This window comes from Elephantulus edwardii, unplaced genomic scaffold, assembly GCF_000299155.1.
Source record: "Elephantulus edwardii isolate Elephantulus edwardi_28Jun2011 unplaced genomic scaffold, EleEdw1.0 scaffold00049, whole genome shotgun sequence".
NCBI classification, from domain to species: Eukaryota; Metazoa; Chordata; class Mammalia; order Macroscelidea; family Macroscelididae; genus Elephantulus; species Elephantulus edwardii.
In genome coordinates this window covers 18,007,557-18,028,023 of record NW_006399799.1, presented here as the reverse complement: position 1 = coordinate 18,028,023, position 20,467 = coordinate 18,007,557, and the positions used below count along the sequence as shown (strand labels likewise).

The window sequence follows — 20,467 nt, the reverse complement described above, 5'->3', positions numbered from 1 at the left end:
TCTCTCTCTCTCTGTTTCCAATTTATATATATATATCTTTTTTATTTTCCTTCATTTTTTTGTATAATCCTTAAACTTGGAGCTCTGGTGGCCTAGTGGCAAGAAGCTGGGCTACAATCCCAAAGGCATGCAGTTCGAGGCCACCAGCTGCTCTGTGGGAGAAGGATGGACAATCTCCTCCTGTGCAATTAACTGCCCCTGTAAACCTGCCAGAGGGTCAGCTGTGGATTGGTTCCAACTCTTCGGTACACAACAACAACATCCATTAAGTGACAGACATTACTTTTTCCTAATATTCCGTTCTTCATCCAACAAGTATTTACCAAACACCTATTACCTACCAGGTACTACAAGGGGTATTCGAAGTTCCAGGGGAATTCAGTGAAGAACACGGCGAGCCAAGGCCCAGGTAAAATGACGCCCATATTCTAGGATGAAGAGGGTGACACCATGCAAGAAAGAAACAGATAATTTGAAAGGAAGACGAATACTGAGAAGGAATTAAGACATGAAGTATAATAGAGTGTATAACAGAGTATAATAGAGCTAGGGGTGAGGGGAAAAGTGTTCTTGGAAGGCTTTCTAGGGGAGTGACATATGAACAGAGATCTGAAGACAATGGAGCAAAACCGGAAGTAGGAACATTCTAGGCACAGGACACTGTGAGTACAAAGGCCCTGAGGTAGGAAAGGGCCTGGTATACACAGGAATCACAAGGCGGCCAGTGTGATTTGAAGGCAGGGCGTGAGGGACAAGCGGGTTAATGTGACAATGGAGAGACGAGTAGTAGGCAGCAAGGGGAAGCCTGCAGGACAATGGAAAGAGTCTGGATTTTATCCCGAGTCCATCATAAAATCTCTTTGAAGATTGCCAAGAGAACTAGATGCAATACAGTTTATATTTTTAAATTATAACTTCAGCTACAATGTGGAGACTAGACTGTTAGGAGGCCCAGAAAAATGAGCAGAGGGGGGATCAGTTAGCTCTAGAAGGGGAAAGGATGGCATCTTGGATGGTGGTGCTACAGAGAAGGGACTCAGGAAGAACATACTTTGAAGACAGAAAAAGGGAGAAAAGGTGAGGGTGAAGATCAAAATGAACACGCTGTGTTGCCAGGGAAGAAAGAATGGGATCTGGGAAAGAAATAAGGGGTTTTTTTTGAGAGGTAGGCAAGGAGATAAAAAATTCCATTTTTAAACATTTTAGGCCTCACAAGCCTAGACAGTTGATCTTTTCCACAGAATGGATATAATGGTGATAAATGGGTCTAACATACTTACAAAATACTCAGACACAATAAAGGGACAGTGGTAGAGATCTAGGAAGAGGGAGGCCTCAGTATGACAAGAGCTGGATTTCCCTGGTATACTTTTCATTTCTTCAGGGGCTGGATGACGGGAGGAGACAATGCTAATGGATCATCAAGAAAGGAAAAGTCGGGGCATAGGTACACTTTTCTCTTTATCTTTACTCTATTCTCCTCTTCTATTTCTTCAAAGGGAAAAGAACAATTAAAGCCAACAAACCATGTAGTCCAAGATTACTGGTGAGAAGAGTCACTCTATCTTAGCAGCATTACACACCTGCCCACGTTCTGCTCTGACTTCCACTTCCTCTGATTCATGGAGGTGGCTACTAAGTAAACTAGAGACCTGATAGTAGCAGATTCTGTTATCTTTCCTGCAGGAAGAACAGGGAGTAGAAACCACAAGCCAAGTATTCCATCTCATGTTGAGAACTGAGTTATAAATAAAGCAGTATTTTTATTCCCCTCTGATTCATGACGGGGCATTATGCATCAAGAACCTGGCAAAGGTGTATTCTAGAAGGCAGGTTCTGGAACTCCTGAATCAGCCAATGCATTACTTAATGGCATCCTGAACTAGGCAGCTATCTACTTGCAGTCTCAAAGAAAATACCAGCTCACTTCCAGTCCAAAGTTAAGCCTTCTTAAAAGCCATCCTTTTTACCTCCTCAACGACCCTGATCTCGTTTTCAACCCCTTTTACCCTCTTCTCTCACACACATAGAAGTAAAATCTTTCTCTGACTAAACCCTCTCTGAAAATCTCCTTGCTCCTGAGTTGCAACTAATGAAGAGCTGACCCTTGGCAGGTTTTCAGAGGCTGTAAATCGCACTCATCTTTCTCCCTTGGATCCACTGGTGGAGTCTAACTGCCTCTAGTCAGTACCATAATACCCTCCCTTTACACCGAAACATCTATAAAAAAAGTCTACACTTACTGACACTATTGCCTCAGTCTCCATTCATTCCTTAACTTGGTATAAATAGATTTTATTCCTGGTACACGACTCACGATTGGGAAGGGGGTGAGTCAGGGTTGTATTCTATCTCCATACCTGTTCAATCTATATGCTGAGCAAATTATTCCGGAGGCTGGACTCTATGAAGAGGAATGTGGCATCAGGATTGGAGGGAGACTCATCAAAAACCTGCATTTTGTAGATAACAGGACCTTACTTGATAAAAGTGAGGAAGACTTGAAGCACTTGTTGCAGATCAAGGAATGCAGCCTTCAATATGGATTACATTTCAGTATCAAGAAAACAAGAATTCATACCACTGAAACAATACGTAATGTCATAATGGATGGAGAGGAGACTGTAACTGTCAACAGCTTCATCTTGCTTGGATCCACAATTAATACCCATGGTCAGGAAATAAGGAGACACATTGCACTGGGAAAATCTGCAGTTAGGGACCTTTCCAAATTATTGAGAAGTAGTGATGTCAGTTTGAGGACTAAGATGCATCTGATTCAGGCCATAGTCTTTCCAGTTACTAGCTATGCATCTGAGACCTGGACAATGGAAAAGGGATGACAGAAAAACGGATTTCTTTTAACTGTGGTATTGGAGAAGAGCACTGAACATCCATCCCATGGACGACCAAGAGAACGAACCATTGTGTCTTGGAGAGCTCTTTGGAGGCAAGAATGATGAGGTTTCACTTCACATACTTTGGACACGTTGCTAGGAGGTGCTATTCCTTGGAGATGGACATGATGTTGGGGAAGGTGAAGGGTCGGCTAAAGAGAGGAAGACCCTCTATCAGGTGGATTGACAGGGTGACTGCTGCAATGGGCTCTTGTGTGTCAGGAAGTGTGAGGATGGCGCACGAAGAACTGGGTCTTTTGTTCACAGGGTAGCTATGAGTCATGTTTGACTCAACAGCAGCTACCAACAACAAAACTAACACTATGCAAGATGTTCTTGTTAAAACAACAATATCATCCTGAGGCTCAGGAAAGTAAAAACAATTTTTTTATCCTACTTCTCTTCAAAATTGACCAATTCAGCCCAATGATAACTTTTCTATTGGTTTTTGTGATATCACTTCTCAATTATAATAAGAGCTAACATTTATGGAGTATTTTCCATGCTTTCTTCACTGTTGTGAGTGAAATGGGCAGTACTTTCCTTACTTAAAAAATGAGGAAACAAAGAATTCACCCAACAGTTGTCCAGACTTTGACTAAGAGACCACACTCTTTACCATTATTGCAATGCCTTAACATCTCTCTTTCTCTGCCACTTATTCTTCATCTTACTTAAATGCTGTGGGGTTTGCTTTGAAACTTCCTTTCCAGGACCTCTTGTTTTCTCAGTTTACACTAAACCTGGGTAATCTGTGCCACAATGCCAAGTTCTCAAATCTTTCTCTTCTAATCAGGTTTAGGCATTGTTCCAGCCTCATGTGTTCAACTACTTTCCAGCTGTTCATTCTCAAATGTGTATTGGAAGCATCTGAGAGAGCTTTTTAAAAACATCAGCATCCAGACACCTCTCTGAGAGTTGAGTCTTATATTCTGAGAAAGCTTCCTCAGTGATTCTGGTACACAGCCAGGTTTGAGAGTCACTGATGTAGAATGGAGATCAGCAAACTACCGTTCATGGGTCAAAACCACTCTGCCATCTATTTTTGTTTTAGTGGAATCCCCTCCAATCCATCCATCCATCCATCCATCCATCCATCCATCCATCCATCCATCCATGCATCCATGTATTGCCAATGGCTGTTTTTATACTATACAGCTGAGCTGAGTAGTCATAACAAATACTGTATAGCTCCCTAAGTAAAAAATGTTTGCTATCTGGGAACTCTGGTGGCCTAGTGGCAAGAAGTTGCACTGCAATCCCACGAGGTACACGGTTCGAATCCACCAGATGCTGGAAAAGGAGGGGAAATCTCCTCCTGTACCAGTCAGATCTGATTTGAAGATACACACACAAATAATAAAATAAAAAAATGTTTAAAAGAAATCCTTTTAAAAAAATGTTTGCTACCTGGCTCTTTAAAGAAAATGTAAAAGTTTGTCCATAGCAATTCTATAGGACACAGCAGAAGTGCCTCCATAATGTATCCAAGGCTATCATAGTCATAGAACAGCAGTAACGGCATAACGGTTAAGAGCTGGGCTGTTAACCAGGTCATGGAGGGTGCTGGCCCGCCGCGTAGCAGTCAGATTCTGCAGAGGTGACAGCCTTGACAAACTAATGCAGCTGTCCTACTTTGCGCTGCAGGGTCACCGTGAGTCTGCACTGACTCAGCAACAACGGGTTAACGTTCCGGACGTAGAGCGCCCACATCTTTATCCTGGCAAGTGACCGGCAGGTTTGGACCTGTGCCCTTTTCAGTTAGTAGAGTGTTAACAACTAGACCACCACAGCTCTTTGTAGACTAATAATTACAAAAAATACTGTGAGACAATCACGGCAATGTCAAGTTCCAGGCAAGTTTCTATACTTTCACATTCTGTATTTATGCTACTGCAGATCAGCAGTGGTCCCTGGACCACGCTTTGATAAGCACAAGTCTAGAGAGCAGAGCTCCACTTGAATATCTAACAGGAAACTCAGATTTATAAGTACTCCAAACGTACTCATGTTTCTTTATTCCCTCTAGTAAACAGTACCGCGGATCACAAAGTCATTTAGCCAAGAGGCACTAGATTCTCCTCTAAGACCTCACATCTATACATAGTAAAACTTTCTAACTTAAACTTCGTAATTGTTTAAAGATTGCTCTTCATCTCTTTCTTTATTATTGGTTTCAAATTTTAGATTAGAGACTGGGATAATTTTCCTGTCAAAGATCAAATAGCAAATAATTTTGACTTTACACAGTCTCTGTTGTGATTCTTCAATTCTGTTACTGCAGTGCAAAAGGAGTCACATGTTTATAAATTGTGTCTATGTATGTAAAAAAAATTACAGATAGATGATGGGCTATATTTGGTTCACAGGCAGTAATCTGTCAACTCATATTAAGTCAACCTTATCTCTCATTGAGGCTAATGATAATAGTTTCCCAACTGATCCCTACAGTCTCCTTGTCACAGTTTATTCTATTGTATGAAAAATGATCTTGTAAAACCACAATTCTGATCATGGCACTCTTCTGATCAATCTCTGTCAGTAGTTGCTTGTCACTCTCAAGACAATACTGCAATCCGTTGGCATTCAAGGCTCTTTCTGATCTGACCCTTGTCAATTTCTCCAGTTCCTGCTATCTCACGCTCCACAGATGTGCTCTCTAATGTGTTGTATAATTCTAGCACTTCCAGGACTTTGCCCATAACGAATGTTCTGCTTCTTTCTTCTTGTATTGCTCTGAGTTAAGGTCTGAGTACTTGCCTCAAGGGGAAACCATATTGCTAATGAGAAAAAGCCCTTTGGAAGCCAGTCAATCTGTCTCACGTAAGTTCCCTTCAGGCTTAAATCCTTTCTGCATGTATCGGCAATCCCCTAGCTTTACCAGCCCAGTGCACCCTCTTATTGTGATGGCAGTCCATACAAGACAGAAGTCTACTTCTGTCAAGGTTTGAAAGTTGAATACTTGTCATGAACTGCAGACATCCAGACCCAAATGCCAGGCAGCAATTCTCCTTTTCAAGAGGTAAGAGAAAAGTTGACCAGATGTCAAATAATCACTACAAGATTAAATTATTAGACTCTAAGTATAAATATGGGAGAAAGTACAACTCTTTCTTGGTGTGAGGTCAGGGCCAAGGAATGATAATATCTTCCTAACTGGTCTCTTTGCATCTACCTTGCCTCCTACATTTCCTTCCCCACACAGCAGCCATAACGATATATGAAAACTAGGCCTGTCTATCCATGCCCTCCTATCCTCTTAACACTTTACTATTAAAAAGAGGAAGGAAAGATTTATAATGAAATAAGGCACATATAATCTCTTAGTTCTTTAGTGCTAGTTTTAACAGACATGGCACAAGGGGTGATTTTAACAATCAGAAATTTATTTTTTTTCACAGCCAAGAGGCTAGATGCCTGAATTCAGCATACCAGCTCTAGGAGAAGGTTTTCTGTCCCAGGAAAAGTTCCTTGTCTCTTCAGTTTCTGCTTCTTGGTTCCTTGGGGATCTTCACAGTGCATGACTCTTTTCCCCATTTCTGCTTGCTCTCGGATAATCTGTTCTGCATACAGGTTAAAAAGGTATGGAGATAGGACACATCCCTGGCGTATGCCTTTCCCAATTTTGAACCATGCAGTGTTTCCTTGCTCTGTTCTGACTACTGCCTCTTGGTTAAAGTATAGGTTTCGCATTAGCACGATCAATTGTTCTGGGATTCCCCTTCTTCTCAGAGTCAGCCACAGTTTGTTATGATACACAGAGTCAAACGCCTTTGCATAATCAATGAAACACAGGTAGACATTCCTCTGGTATTCCCTGCTTTCAGCTAAGATCCATCTAACATCAGCTACAATATCCCTAGTACCACGACCCCTTCTAAACCCAGCCTGGACTACTGGCAGCTCTCTGCTGATGTGCTATTCTAGTCATTTTCGGATAATCTTCAGTAGAATTTTGCTTGCATGTGAAATCAATGATATTGTTCTATAGTTTCCACACTCAGCTGGGTCACTCTTCTTTGGAATGGGAACAAATATAGATCTCTTCCAATCAGTTGGCCAAGTGGTTGTTCTCCAGATTTGTTGGCACAACTTGGTGAGCAAGTCATGGCAGCATCTGTTAGCTGAAATACGTCAATTGGTATACCATCTATCTATTCCTGGGGCCTTATTTTTTGCTATTTCCTTCAAAGCAGCTTGAACTTCTTCCTTCATCACCATAAGCTCTTGCTCATATGTTATTTCATTAAATTCTTCTGTGTCTGCCAGTTCCTTTTGATACAGTGACTCAGTATATTCTCTCCATCTTTTTTTAATACTTCCTGGATCATTTAATATTCTGCCTAAAGCATCCTTGATTATAGCAACTCAAGGCTTAAATTTGTTCTTCAAAAAAAAAATTTGTTCTTCAGTTTCTTGAGCTTAAGAAATGCTGAGTGAGGAGAAGTGTGGCGTCAGGATTGGTGGAAGATTTATTAACAATCTGCGTTATGCAGATGACACAACCCTGCTTGCCGAAACTGAGGAGGACCTGAAATGCTTTCTGCAGAGGGTCAAGGACTGCAGCCTTCACTATGGATTGAAGCTCAATGTCAAGAAGACAAAGATTCTCACCACTGGACCAACTGGTAGCATCAGGATGGATGGTGAAGAGATTGAGATTATTAACAACTTTAGTCTGCTCGGCTCCATGGTCAACACTCTTAGCACCAGTAGCCAGGAAATAAAAAAACGTATTGCAATGGGAAAGTCTGCTGTTAGGGTCCTCTCCAGGGTACTGAAGAGCAATGGTGTCACTCTGGAGACTAAGGTGTGTCTGATACAGGCTATGGTCTTTGCAATCACTTGTTATGCATCAGAGAGCTGGACAATGACTAGGGAGGATAGAAGGAGAATTGATGCCTTTGAGCTGTGGTGCTAGAGAAGAGTACTGAATGTACCATGGACTGCCAAGAAAACAAACAGATTCATCCTGGAGAGGGTTAAACCGGGCTGCTCCTTAGAGACAAGGATTCTGAGGCTTCATCTGACATACTTTGGACATGTTGTAAGGAGGGAGAGGTCCTTGGAGAGGGACATCATGCTTGGGAGGGTGGAGGGACAGCACAGGAGGGGAAGACCCTCTATGAGGTGGATTGATTCAGTGACTGGGGTAATCGGGATGGGTGTGTCGGAGGCAGTACGACTAGCACAGGATAGAGCAGGGTTTAGGGCTGTTGTACATAGGGTTGCTATGAGTTGCAAGCGACTGGGCACATAACAACAACAACTGCTTACTCATTTATTTAACCTCTTTTATGTCTTTAAAGATACTAACTTAAGAGACACACTCAAACTAACAACTCTCTCATTGACCTAAAAAGAAATCCATTCCCAAATGGGATTATAACACATAATAAAACAATAATCAAAACCCTTCTCCATTACCATCCAGTTGATTCCGACTCCTAGTGATTTTACAAGGTAGCTCTGGCAATTCCTTAACAATAAGAAATTACACTGTCAATCCAAAGGTACATGATTTAAATCCACCAGCTGCACCATAGAGGAAAGATGGGGATTCTCCTCCTGCGCGATTTGTTGTTGTTGTTGTCGACTGCTGTCGAATCGAGCATAACTCATAGCAACCCTATGAACAAAAGGCCTGAAGCCTTTCTATAACCATCAACATTTATCTTTAGGAACAGCCTCTGAAAACCCACTGGAAGGCCAGCTATGGTTTGGCTCTGACTTGACAGCACACAGCAAAAACAGCAAATGACCCAGACCTGCCCATAAGGTGTCCAAGGCTATAACCAATTGGATAGTGTGGTTGTTAGGTGCCATCATTCAAGCACGACTCATAGTGACCATATGAACAGATCTGAAGCCTGTACTATTCTGTGACATCTGCAGTCTAGCTGAGAATCTTCCTCTCTTTCTTCAGTAGTTAGTAGTTCAGTGCTTAATTACTGTGTCACCACCATCACAAATCCATTGTCACTGAGTCAGCGGACCCATGGGGAAATAGCATCAGGGTTCCCAGGCTATAAATCTTTACAGGAGGAGGCAGACCACTCATTTTCTTGCACAGAGCAACTGGTGGATTTGAACTTCTGATCTTAATTTAGCAGTGTGACACATTGCCAGGGTTCTTTAATATTGATAAAGGGCTAGGACACTTATTTTTTGAGGGGTAGTGCTCAATTCAATTCATAACACATACAAAAGGGAATATGTAAAGATGTAAGTACAAAAATAAAGCAAACAGGTGTTCAAGTTCACTAAGTAATACTAAACTAGGCTTCTAAGTGTAAAGTATTTTTATGGCTTTAGTAGTTGTAGCAATTTATACTTCCTTTAGTTCTCCTTTACAATAGAATCACTTTCTTGACTTTTACAGCAATTCCTAACTCTTAGATGCACAAAAACCAAGATTATAAGTAGTATAATGTTTGGTTAATTGCTTTTTATTTAAGCCTCTTGTTTATAGAGTCAACAAGACCAGGTGGAGGGACTTTGTATTTCAAAGTCAGTTGGGCCTGAGCGCCTGCGACCCTCAATCTAGTGTTAATGTATTTTGGAGGACCATTCTTCTAAGCGGTACAGCACTGGTCTGTCAATTTTGTTGTACAGAGGTAACCTGGGGTTGCTGGGATGCTGAGTGTAAAGTGCCATAAATGGTTACCCACGGTGGACAGTGTTAGATGGAGCTTCCAGATTAAGACAGGTTTGAAAGCAAGAGTGGCATCCACTTCCTAAACAACACGTCTCCGGAAGCTCTATAAATTAAGAGAAGACGAAAGTTATAGAACAGCGTTCAGGTCTTCTGTTCATAGGGTTGTTACGAGTCATGCTTGACTCGATGGCAATCAACAATAACAACAACAGATGTATATATAAAAAATGGAACCATACATGCATTATTTTCTCTATGCTGACCCATTCAACATTATATGCTACTTCCATGTTATTTCTTCATTTTCACTGCTATATTAACTAGATGGATAAATTACTTATTTTATTTTTAAAAAAATCTTTATTGGGCTGCTGAGAATACACAGCAAAACATGTACTGATTAGATGGTTGCTACATTCACTGACACTGATCACATTCTTCATGTTGTAAAATCATGCTCACCTTTCTTTTCAGTATTTTTTTCTCAACATATATTTATTACTCTTTAAGACTCTGGTGGCCTAGTGGCAAGAAGGTGAGTTGCAATCCTGAAGGCACGAGGTTTGAGGCCACCAGCTGCTCAGCAGAACCTCCTCCCATGTGATTAACTGCCTCTGAAAACCTGCCAGAGGGTCAGTTATGGGTTGGTTCCAACTACAGAACAACATGATTCTCGTCTAGTATTTTGAGTTGCTATTATCAGTTTGATCCCATATAGACAGGTCTTAAAAAACTGTAATCCCAAAAGCAGGGATGTATCTCTGGTGTAGCTAAACTACTGCTTAGTTTTAAGACTTCCAAGGCGATTTTTGGTCTAAGGTTTAAAATTATCTCAGGGCAATAGTTTCAGGAGTCCATCCAGCCTTCATGAGTTCAGGAGCTCTTTAGTATACAATGAAATTCTGTCCTGCATTTGTTTGCCCTCTTTTTATCCATTCTTTGACCACTAAGTTAACTGGGTACTTTTCAGTTCTTCTGGCTTCATGGTAAAGGAGGCAGTTGTTCATGGAGACCAAAGCCACAGATTCCATATCCTCCAATTTCTGACTCTCCTGTTGCTGCTGCAGGTGAACAGACATCAGCTGTTGTGCCTTGGATGACTGCCTGTAAGCTTTTAAGACCTGAGGCACTACAAAACAAATTAGGAGGTAGAACAGAACCACTAAACATTAGGCCAATTAACTGGGATGTCCCGTGAAACCACTACCCTAAACAGGACTGACATGGGGGTAGGGAGAAAACTAAGTAGGGATAAATAATGTACATTGCATTGAAACAGATGAGGGAAAGAACTGTTTAAAAGGAATATATGATTAGGTATTATCTGCATGACAGCAGTCCAGAATAAGAGCTGCATAGCAAAGTGGAATAGAGAAGGGGAGAGGAAATTGCACAACAATTAAAAGAACTTTTTTTTTCAAAGAGAAAAGCATAGTGAGGAAGGGTGGATCGGGAGGAAAATGTGCAACAGTGAATGAATGCAAATACAAGTTCTTTATAAACTTTCATTAAAATCTCAGTTAAAATAAAAACAGTTCTAAGAATAAGAAATAAAAACAAACCAAAATACCAAATCTCTAACCCAAAGAACCCATGAAGTTTTTTACTGTACATCAGGAGCCTCGGCAACTACATTTTTTGTCAATTCCATTTTTTTATTGCAGATGTACAACTTACTGACAGTAGTTAGAACAAGTGATTATGCAACTTTACCCATCTTAATCAATGTGACATTTCCATAACTGTAAACACTCTTTCCCTCCTTCAATCTGCCCCCCAAAAATAAACTCTGTTCTTTGTACATTCATCTTTTGTCTTTTCATGTAAGTGACATTGTACAATATTCCTCTGTTAGTGACTAAGAAAGTCTGCAGTTAGGGATCTCTCCAAATTATTGAGGAGTAAAGATGTCAGTTTGAGGACTAAGGTGCATCTGATCCAGGCCATGGTCACTTGCAATGCATCTGAGAGAACATGGATGACAGAAGAAAAATTGATGCCTTTGAGCTGTGATGTCAGAGAAGAGCACTGACACAAACAAGTTAAGTCTTAGGAGAGGGTGCAATCAGAGTGCTCTTTGGAAGCAAAGCTGATGAAGCTTCATCTCACATACTCCAGGAATGTTGTTCAGAGGGGCTATTCCTTGGAGAGGGACATGATGCTCAGAAAGGTGGAGGGGCCAGGGAAGGAGAAGAAGACCCTCAACCAGGTGGATTGACTTGGTGATTGCTGCAATGGGCTCTAAAGTGTCAGGAAGTGTGAGAAATGGCATAGGACAGGGATAAGATCTGTTGTTCACAGGGTCCCTATGGGTTATACGTGACTCGAGGGCACCTAACAAGCGAATGACTTAGTCAACTAAGTAAAATGTCTCCATCCAGCTCCATTCATTTTACTGTTTTTATTGCTGTTTTGTCGTTTAGTAAGAATCAACCCAGAGTTGACCCTCCAGTGGGTTTTCAGAGGCAGCTAACTGTATGGATGGAGACTGCCCATCCTACTCCCATGGAGCAGCTGGTAGGTTCGAACTATGTGTCTTTGGGACACAAAGACATGCTAGACCATCATAGCTTCCTTATTAAGCTGATGTGTGCCACAGAGTTGGAACCAACTCACAGCTTATATATCATATATTATATCCAGCAGGTTATAATATGTATCAAAATGTCAAGGTTGTGTCATCTGTGTAACGTAGGTTGTTGAAGAGTCTTCCTCCAATCATGATGCCACAATCTTCATAAAGTCCAGCCTCCCAAATGATATGTTCTACATATAGACTGAAAAGGTATGGAGAACATAGGAGAGACTAGAGAGTATTATATTGAGTGATATTTATGTTCCATGTGGATGCTCTTTAATCCATGTGGATTAAACAGTGACCTCATCAGAGGAAGATTTTAATAATCAGAAGCTTGGGTGGCCAGTCCATAGATATAAGGCAGTTTCCTTCTCAAGTCACTTCTGTCTAATGGTCTCATAAACAAAACAGTCATGGTGGACACAATGAAGCTTACTCATGGGCTATGCAACATGGACTCCCACTCACCATGGCTAACTTGATTGCAGCCACAGCTAGTATCCCATATGCCCATACCTGACAACCACATAAGTGGGCTTGAAAGCAAATCCAAACAAACAAAAATCCACTGGAAGGGCTTGAGGGACAGCAGCCCTGACCTGCAGTATATTGTAGCCTCATAGAAATTCTCTATTTCTATGAGCTTGGTCGCTCTGGTTTTAGACTTCAAGAAATTATGAGTGTAAATAAAGTATATGAGCACTGTTTTAAGCTCTTAAAAAAAAAAAGAAAAGGTATGGAGAAAGGATATTTCATTTCTTGATTTTGAACCATGCAGTATTCCCTTGCTCTGTTTGGACAATAACCTCCTGATAAAAGTTTTGCATGTGCAAAATCCCAGTGTTCTGAGATTCCCATTCTCCTCAATGTCACTCACAATTTGTTGTGATCCACAGAGGACTCCATTATATTTATGCACCACATTTTGTTTATCCATTCATCTGGTGATGTATATTTCAGGTATTTCCATTATTCTCACTCCTCTTCATGAGTATATATGTCATTTCCAATTCTGGCCCATTACAGACAATGCTACTGTGATTACTCCCCCTCCCCCTGTGATTATCTTTATAAGTAAATATCCGAGAGCTCAGAGTAATATTCAACTATTTACATTAAAAATTTTAATTTTTTAAAAAAATGTTATTATTTTTTTTTGGTATGTGTACCATCAAATCAGATCTGACTGGACAGGAGGAGACTGTCCCTCTTTCTCTCCAGCAGGGCATCTGGTGGATTCAAGCTGTGCACCTCTGGGATTACAGTGCAGCTTCTTGCCACTAGGCCACCAGCGCTCCCAAAATTTTAAAATTTTTAAAATTTTAAATTTAAAAAATTTAAAAATTTTAAAAAGTAAAACATATTTATATTTTCTAAGTAGTTTTATAATTTTTTGAATGTTGTTGTGTACCATCGAGTCAGAACTGACCCACAGCTGACCCCTCCAGTGGATTTTCAGAGCAGTTAATCACAGGGGAGGAGATTGTGCATCTTTCTCGCGTGGAACAGCCCGTGGATTCGAACCATGTGGCTTTGGCTTCTTGCCAACAGGCCACCTATATAGGTCATATACATGGTTAGATTTATTATTAGATATATTCCTGATACTATTTAAATTTTTTTTTCTTTATGCTTTATACTATTGTTGCTCTTGTATTGAAATCCAATTGATATCTGCCTACTACTGATTTGTATATTAGCAGTCTGGCAAAACTCTATTAATTCTAATAAGGATATCTGGTTTTCTACATACACTGTGTTGTCATCTCTAAATAATGCTGATTTCCCTTTTCCCTCTCCAATCCTTAAAACTTTTACCTTTTGTGCTTGCTTCGGCACATATACAAAAATTGGAACAATACAGAGATTAGCTTGATCCCTGCACAAGGATGACATGCAAATTGATGAAGTGTTCTGTATTTTTTTAAAAAACAAACCAAAAAGAACAAAAACATTTACCTCTTTTGCTTGCTTGGCTTATAGATGTGGCCAAAAACTGCAGCAAACTGTTAAACTGAAGCCTTAATAATAGGAACTCTCATCTTATTATAGACTGTAAAGGGAATATTTTACTTTCAGTTTCTTAAAAAACAGAAATCCAGTTGATAAAAAAATAGTCTCTTAAAAAAAATAAATAAAAGCAAGGCTTAAACATTTGACCATAAAATATGATAATCATTACAACTAAGACTTTGTATCTTACCATTTCTTTCAAGATGGTTTATAATTACTGGTTGCTGAATTTTTATAATTGCTGCTTTAAAGTCTGTCAAATTATTCCAACATTTATGCCATCTCAGTGTTAGCATCTGTTGATTGTGTTTTCCTGTGTGAGTTGAGACTGTCCTGGTTCTTCATATGATGAATAATTTTGAATTGTATCCTCAGCACTCCAGATGTTGTAATAATTTGTTGTTGTATTCAAAGCATCTTAAACATTAAGCTATGAGGTCTTGTTTAAATCTGGTGGATCCTATTGATACCTTTGTTTAGCAGGCAATCAACTAGTTTCAAGCTGTAAGTTCTGACAAGCCTTTGGTCGATTATACATTCAAGTCAATTCCATTTCCAAGTCCTCTGAACAGCGTCCATTCAGTGTCCATAGAGATCTAAGTGGTGTTATACCCTTTAGTTCAGTTTTCAAAAAGTACATTATTGAGACTCTGATACAAACATGCTCAGTTTAGGCGTTAGCTTGATAGTCATAAACTTATGGCTGCTTTCCTAAGCAACTCTTCCTTTGTTTCTCCTCATGTACTTTCCAGTACACACTGGACCTTCCCTCTTTGATACTCTAGTAAAAAACAATGGCTTTGGTTACCACATTTCACTATTACATAATTTACCGACTGTGCCTAAATCCAAGGCCAAAGCAGTAGGAAGGCAGAGGGTGAAATGTGAGTAGATTTCACTTCATCTGTTGAGACAACATAGCCTTTAATTAGAAAGGAAAGTTCTCCTCCCTGAAAGGGCTATTACATAATGTCGGTTTCAACTCATAGTGCTGATATGTACACTGACGGAAACCTTGACCAGTCTTGAACCAAGCTCACAATTTCTGTTCTATTTAAGCCCAACATTTGCAGTTACTGTGTCAATCCACCTCTCTTTGTGGGGTGTTTTCTCTTTGCTGATGCTCCCCTTTTCCAACCAAGTATGATATTCAATACTCTCTGCCATCACCACAGTTCAAAGGCACTGCTTCTTTTTCAGGCTTTCTTATTCATTGCCCAACTTTCACTCTCATTTGAAGCAACTGAAAATATCATAGTTTGGGTCAAGTGTTAGGTGCCTGCACGTTTTACTGCTGTCACTGTCACTACCACCATGAGAAACCCCCTCCTTACTCATTTTAGTGATAGCCCTCCCTCCTGTTCACTCTATCAGGGAATTTATTTCTTTGCTTTGCTTTATAATTTTAGTACCTAACTATGCATCTAAACAAATAGAATTTTCTTTGATATTTAACCTTATATGAGTGGAATACACAGTATATATTGTTTTGTCTGAGTATTTTATTCAACAGTGTGTGTGTGTGTGTGTGTGTGTGTGTGTGTGTGTATGTCTGTGAGAGAGAGAACACTGTGTTTAGAATTAGCTAAGCTTAGATGATCCCAATTTTGTTGGCACCACCCAAAGCATCATAGTCAGGAGCAAGTCGAGCATAAGCCTTCTCTCTCCATCAGGCCTAATCAAGGTGTTGACCTTGGCTTCTTTACAACTTGTTTAATTTGGTGCTTGTTGGCCTTGACATCCACAATGAACACAAGTGTGTTGTTATCTTCTTCATGGTTGACCCAGTGGTCAGGAGAAACTTCATGATGGCATAGTGGTCAAGCTTGTTCCTCCTGGGGGTGCTCTTCTGGGGATATCTGGGCTGCCTTCGGAGTCTCAGTGTCATAGGTCACCAGAAGGTGGATGATGTACGGATCTTCCTTTTTTTGTGTGGCTTCTGGCCTTTAATACCTTAGCTGTGGCTTCAGGTTTGGGAGGGGTAGGGGCTTCCATGTTTGCTTTCAGCATCATCTTCTTAGAACAATATGTTTTAAAGATTCATTCCTGGCATCTCCTCCACATTTCCTTTAAGGGAGGGAGACCTGTCCCTTTGGGATGTAACTTTCTAATAAATGTATCTTTACTTTTGATTTAAAAAAAAAAAGACAAAAAAAAAGATTCATTCATATTGTTCAGTTTTACTGATATACCATATTAATTATATGAAGATAACAGTTTAAAATCCATTCTAATATTGTTAGGTATTTTATTTTTTTAATTATGAATAATGCTCTCATGAATCTTGGACATGGTCATTTTTAATTATGAACAATGCTCTCATGTATCTTGGACATTTAAAGCCAAAACCAAACCCACTGCCATTAAATCAATTCAAACTCATAGTGACCCTGCAGGACACAGCAGAATATCCTGTAGGGTTTCCAAGGTGATACATCTTTATGAAAGCAGATTGTCACATCACTCTCCTTCAGAATATCTTCTGGGTTTGAACTAGTGATCTTGCAGTTGGCAGCCAAGCACTTTAACTACTTTGCTCTACTGTGCCACCAGGATGCCCTTCTTACACACAATGCCTAGAATATATAAGTATCTATTTCTGTAAGAAATATACATAAAAAGGCAAGTGTCAAATTATGGGAGATATATGAAAGTGATTTATCCTGCCTCAGCATTTTAGTAGAAAAGCCTCAAGGATACAAGATGTAGAACAGAAAAGATGGCATTGGAGAACATAGGAGATCTAGAGACTGAGATGAGTGACCTGGGAGTGTTTACTTCACAACTCTGAACATTAGTTTTACCTATCTATCTATAGTTTAAAAACATACTATCTACTTTGCAAAGCTACCTGAAGGGATAACCTCGATAAGCATAAAGTCCTCAGCACACTGATGGCATATAGTTGTTGCTGTTGTTGTTTTAGGTGTTGCTGACTTGTGTATAGTTAGTTACCCTACAAACAACAGATCCGAACCCTGTCCCATCCTGCACCATTCTGATTACCCCCAACACACTTAAGCCCGTTGGCATAGTCACTGTATCAATTCGTCTCGCTGAGGGTCTTCCTCTCTTTGCTTGACTCTCCACTTTTCTAAGCATGATGTGCCTTTCCAAGGAACAGCCTCTCCTAACAACATGCCCAAAGTATGTGAGTCAAAGTCTGCCATCACTGCCTCCAGGGAGCACTCTAGCGGCACATTCTCTGAGACATATGTTTTTGTTCACCATCTCACTTCTGACAAGGTGAAGTGGAATACAGTAGGCACTCAATAAATGGGAGCAGCTGTGATTATATTCATTGAACATTTCTTACCCTACCTATCTGCACCATCCCAACTGCCTGAGCCTTACAGGTATTTTAGGAAATATCAATCTATTGTTTTCAATAACAAAATGGATTAACTGTCCTAACGGGGCTAAAAATTCTTGCTGGTATTAATGGGTCACAGTGATGGCACAAAGCCCATTCTCTTCTTGTAAACAACAGGCTTGGTTTGCACAGATACTCTTCTCAGAGCAAATTCCCAATGACAGCAAGCTGAAAAGTCAATGCAAGCTCTTCACTGTTCACTAACAATAAACACAGTGGTGCGAAGCAGGTAGGCTGCCGCAGGCTTAGAAGAGTTAAGAGCTTCTGAATCTGGTTGAGTCTGTGTAATGCGTGTTACTATTTGTGAGCACATATGGTTTCGCCTGCATGCATTTTAGTGCGGCGTGCTACTTTTCTCACCTGGAGGGGGCATGCATTTAAGCATGTGCAGATGTTAACACTGAGTATACATCCTCTTGGGATTGTGATGCTCTCAGCAGCCTGACATTCTGCTGGACATTCCTGACGCAGATCTACTCCAGAATGCCCAGGGCTTTGGGTTTCTCAGTGCCCTACACACCATTCCCTGAGATAAGATATATGCAAAGAAACCTAACACTCTATTGTATGAACCTGGGCCAGTCTGAATGAAGAGGAGCATCTATTTTGAAACTCTCAGTCTACACTTTTAAACCAATTGGCAAAGTTTCCCAGATGCTGTATTCCATTGCTGCTGCCTAGTTCAAGAGTCACTGGAAAGGTTTCTTGAGACGTTCCCCATAATGCTGAGATATTCCATTGCCCTCCCAAGACACCCCCCCGCACCAGTAGGTGCCATCCATAGAATGTTCAGTGCTGAGAGTTGAAAGGATGATAGAGGGGGAAGGATTGGTACCTGAGCCTAGTGTCTGTCCAGCGGAGTCAAAGGAAAGAACCACTGAATCTGCAACACAAGAGGACAAGTTCATTTCTTTCTCCTTCTTACAATAATACCAACAAAACCCCCAAACAAACAAGCTCCCAGGGACAGACTTGAGCTGCACAGAGAGCCTTCACAGGTGCCCAGTCCCCCAGGGAATGGGCAGGGGGGCCTTGCTGAACCCAGTACCCCTGTATCCTGCCACTGGGAGGAACTCTCAGGGCAGAAACTAGTCCCAAATTCTTCACAGGTATTTCCTGGCAAATTAGGATACAAATTTATTTCTTTTTCCTTTAGGTAGTAAAAACAAACAAACAAAAAACACATTAAAACATAGCAAAAGAAAATTCCCCTCCTGCATCTGATTAAAGGGACTAACATTTCCCCTTTGACCTTTCCCTTTCTTCTCTTATCCACATATCGGATTGTTTATTACTTCTTCCAAAACAGACTTTAGAATGGCCTATGAGAATTTACAGCATTTAGTGGAATAGAAAGAAATTAAGAAGTCCAAGAAAGGGAAACTATTATAGAGACAGGGGAATGTTAGTACACAAAAGGCATGCCATGCAAATCTACACAAAAGATCCAGGTGGAAGGCAGGGAGGACCTGAGCTTCCAGACAGCCAATGGGGAAAAGAAGAAAGCAAAGGGTTATCCAATTCAGCATCCAAAATCAATTCAAACATTCAGTAAATACTAACTGTGCATCTCCTATGTGTAAGATACTGTACTAGGATTTTGAGAGATCTCAGAGAATAAAAAAAGCATGGTCCCTGCCCTCAAGGTTCTCCCTGCTATCTGTCTAGGAGTAAAAAAAGTTACCAAACAATTAATTACTTAACCAAACACTAAGTATGGACAAAAGAAAAAACGAGAGAACTGTGCAATTCTATTATTAGTAACCAGATCTAGTTTAGAAGGAGAACTATACATAGGTTGGCTAGTGAATGCTTTCCTGAAGGAGTGGCAATTGAATTAACAAGGTAAAAAGAGGTAAGAGTTAAATCTGACATGAATGGAGTGGGGAATTCCAGGCTGAGAGAATGCCAAAGGTGGGGGCCCTGAAGCAAGATGGATCAGGGTGCTTTGGAGTTACGGAAAGGTCTGAACATCAAAGCAAACTCTTAACAGTCATCAGACAGAAATTTCTCTTGTGGGTTTTATGAAAGGGGATGCTGAATGATATTGTAGACTCTATCTTTCACAACAGTTCTGTAATAATTCATGCGGCTCTTAGATAGCTGTTTCTTATAACATGTGCCAATGCTAAATAATGGCATGAAGCCAATTACACAATAGTTATCATGAGACTGAGTAACATCTGTCTCCACTGCTAGACTGTATGTTTCATAAATGCAGGTCTGCTTTAGTCACTGTTGCATGACCATCATGACACCTGACACCTGACACTCCAAAATACATTTAAAGAAATGAATGGCTGGTAGGTATACTGTTTGGAAATCCTTCATAAATTTTCTTTTCTCCAAACCAAGGATTTATTTACTAAGAAAGGGTGACAGAAAGTTAGAAATTGTGGTTTTGGATGAGGACTCAGAGGGCAGATATTCTGGTTTGCCAGTTGAGGACAGATCCATCTACTTCGAAATTGACCAAGTAAAATGTAGGGTTGACATATTTTTACAGAAATGACAGGTTTTTACAGATGCAGAATAGACTCTTGGCTGAAGAAACAGGTGATTATCCTTGCTTCAAATAATCAACAGCTGATTCTATCAGTTCCACTTTTTTATTAACATTACTCATATCTTTGTCTCTTGAAATATCACAGTCTTTTCAGAAAAGAAGACTGGATTTTTTTTCTCATTAAAAATAATAGTAAAAACAGCTTTATTGCAGTACAACTGGCATACTACAAAACTCACTTATTTTAACTGTACAACTCAAAAACTTTTAGAAAATTTACGGAGTTGCATAATCATCATCACAATCCAACTGGAGAGAGTTTTCATCACTCCCAAAGAATCCCTTGTTATCCATTTACAGTCATTGCTAGTCTCCACCACCAGTCCAGGCAACCACTAATTCCCTGTCTCTAGAGACATGCCTTTTCTTTTTTTTTTTTTTT

General features: G+C 40.2%; 1 protein-coding gene across 2 annotated transcripts in view; it reads right to left on the bottom strand.

Moving 5' to 3' along the window:
* ST3GAL3 (ST3 beta-galactoside alpha-2,3-sialyltransferase 3) overlaps nt 1-20,467 on the bottom strand; it is a 370,474-nt gene that overhangs the window by 239,000 nt on the left and 111,007 nt on the right. Inside the window, exon 2 of one of the 2 annotated variants that reach the window (XM_006886554.1) lies at nt 18,355-18,402. The exons of the other annotated variant lie outside the window; for it this stretch is intronic. Coding sequence (XP_006886616.1) covers nt 18,355-18,402 — 48 coding nt within the window. The remainder of the gene's footprint in view (nt 1-18,354; nt 18,403-20,467) is intronic. 2 annotated transcript variants of the gene reach the window in all.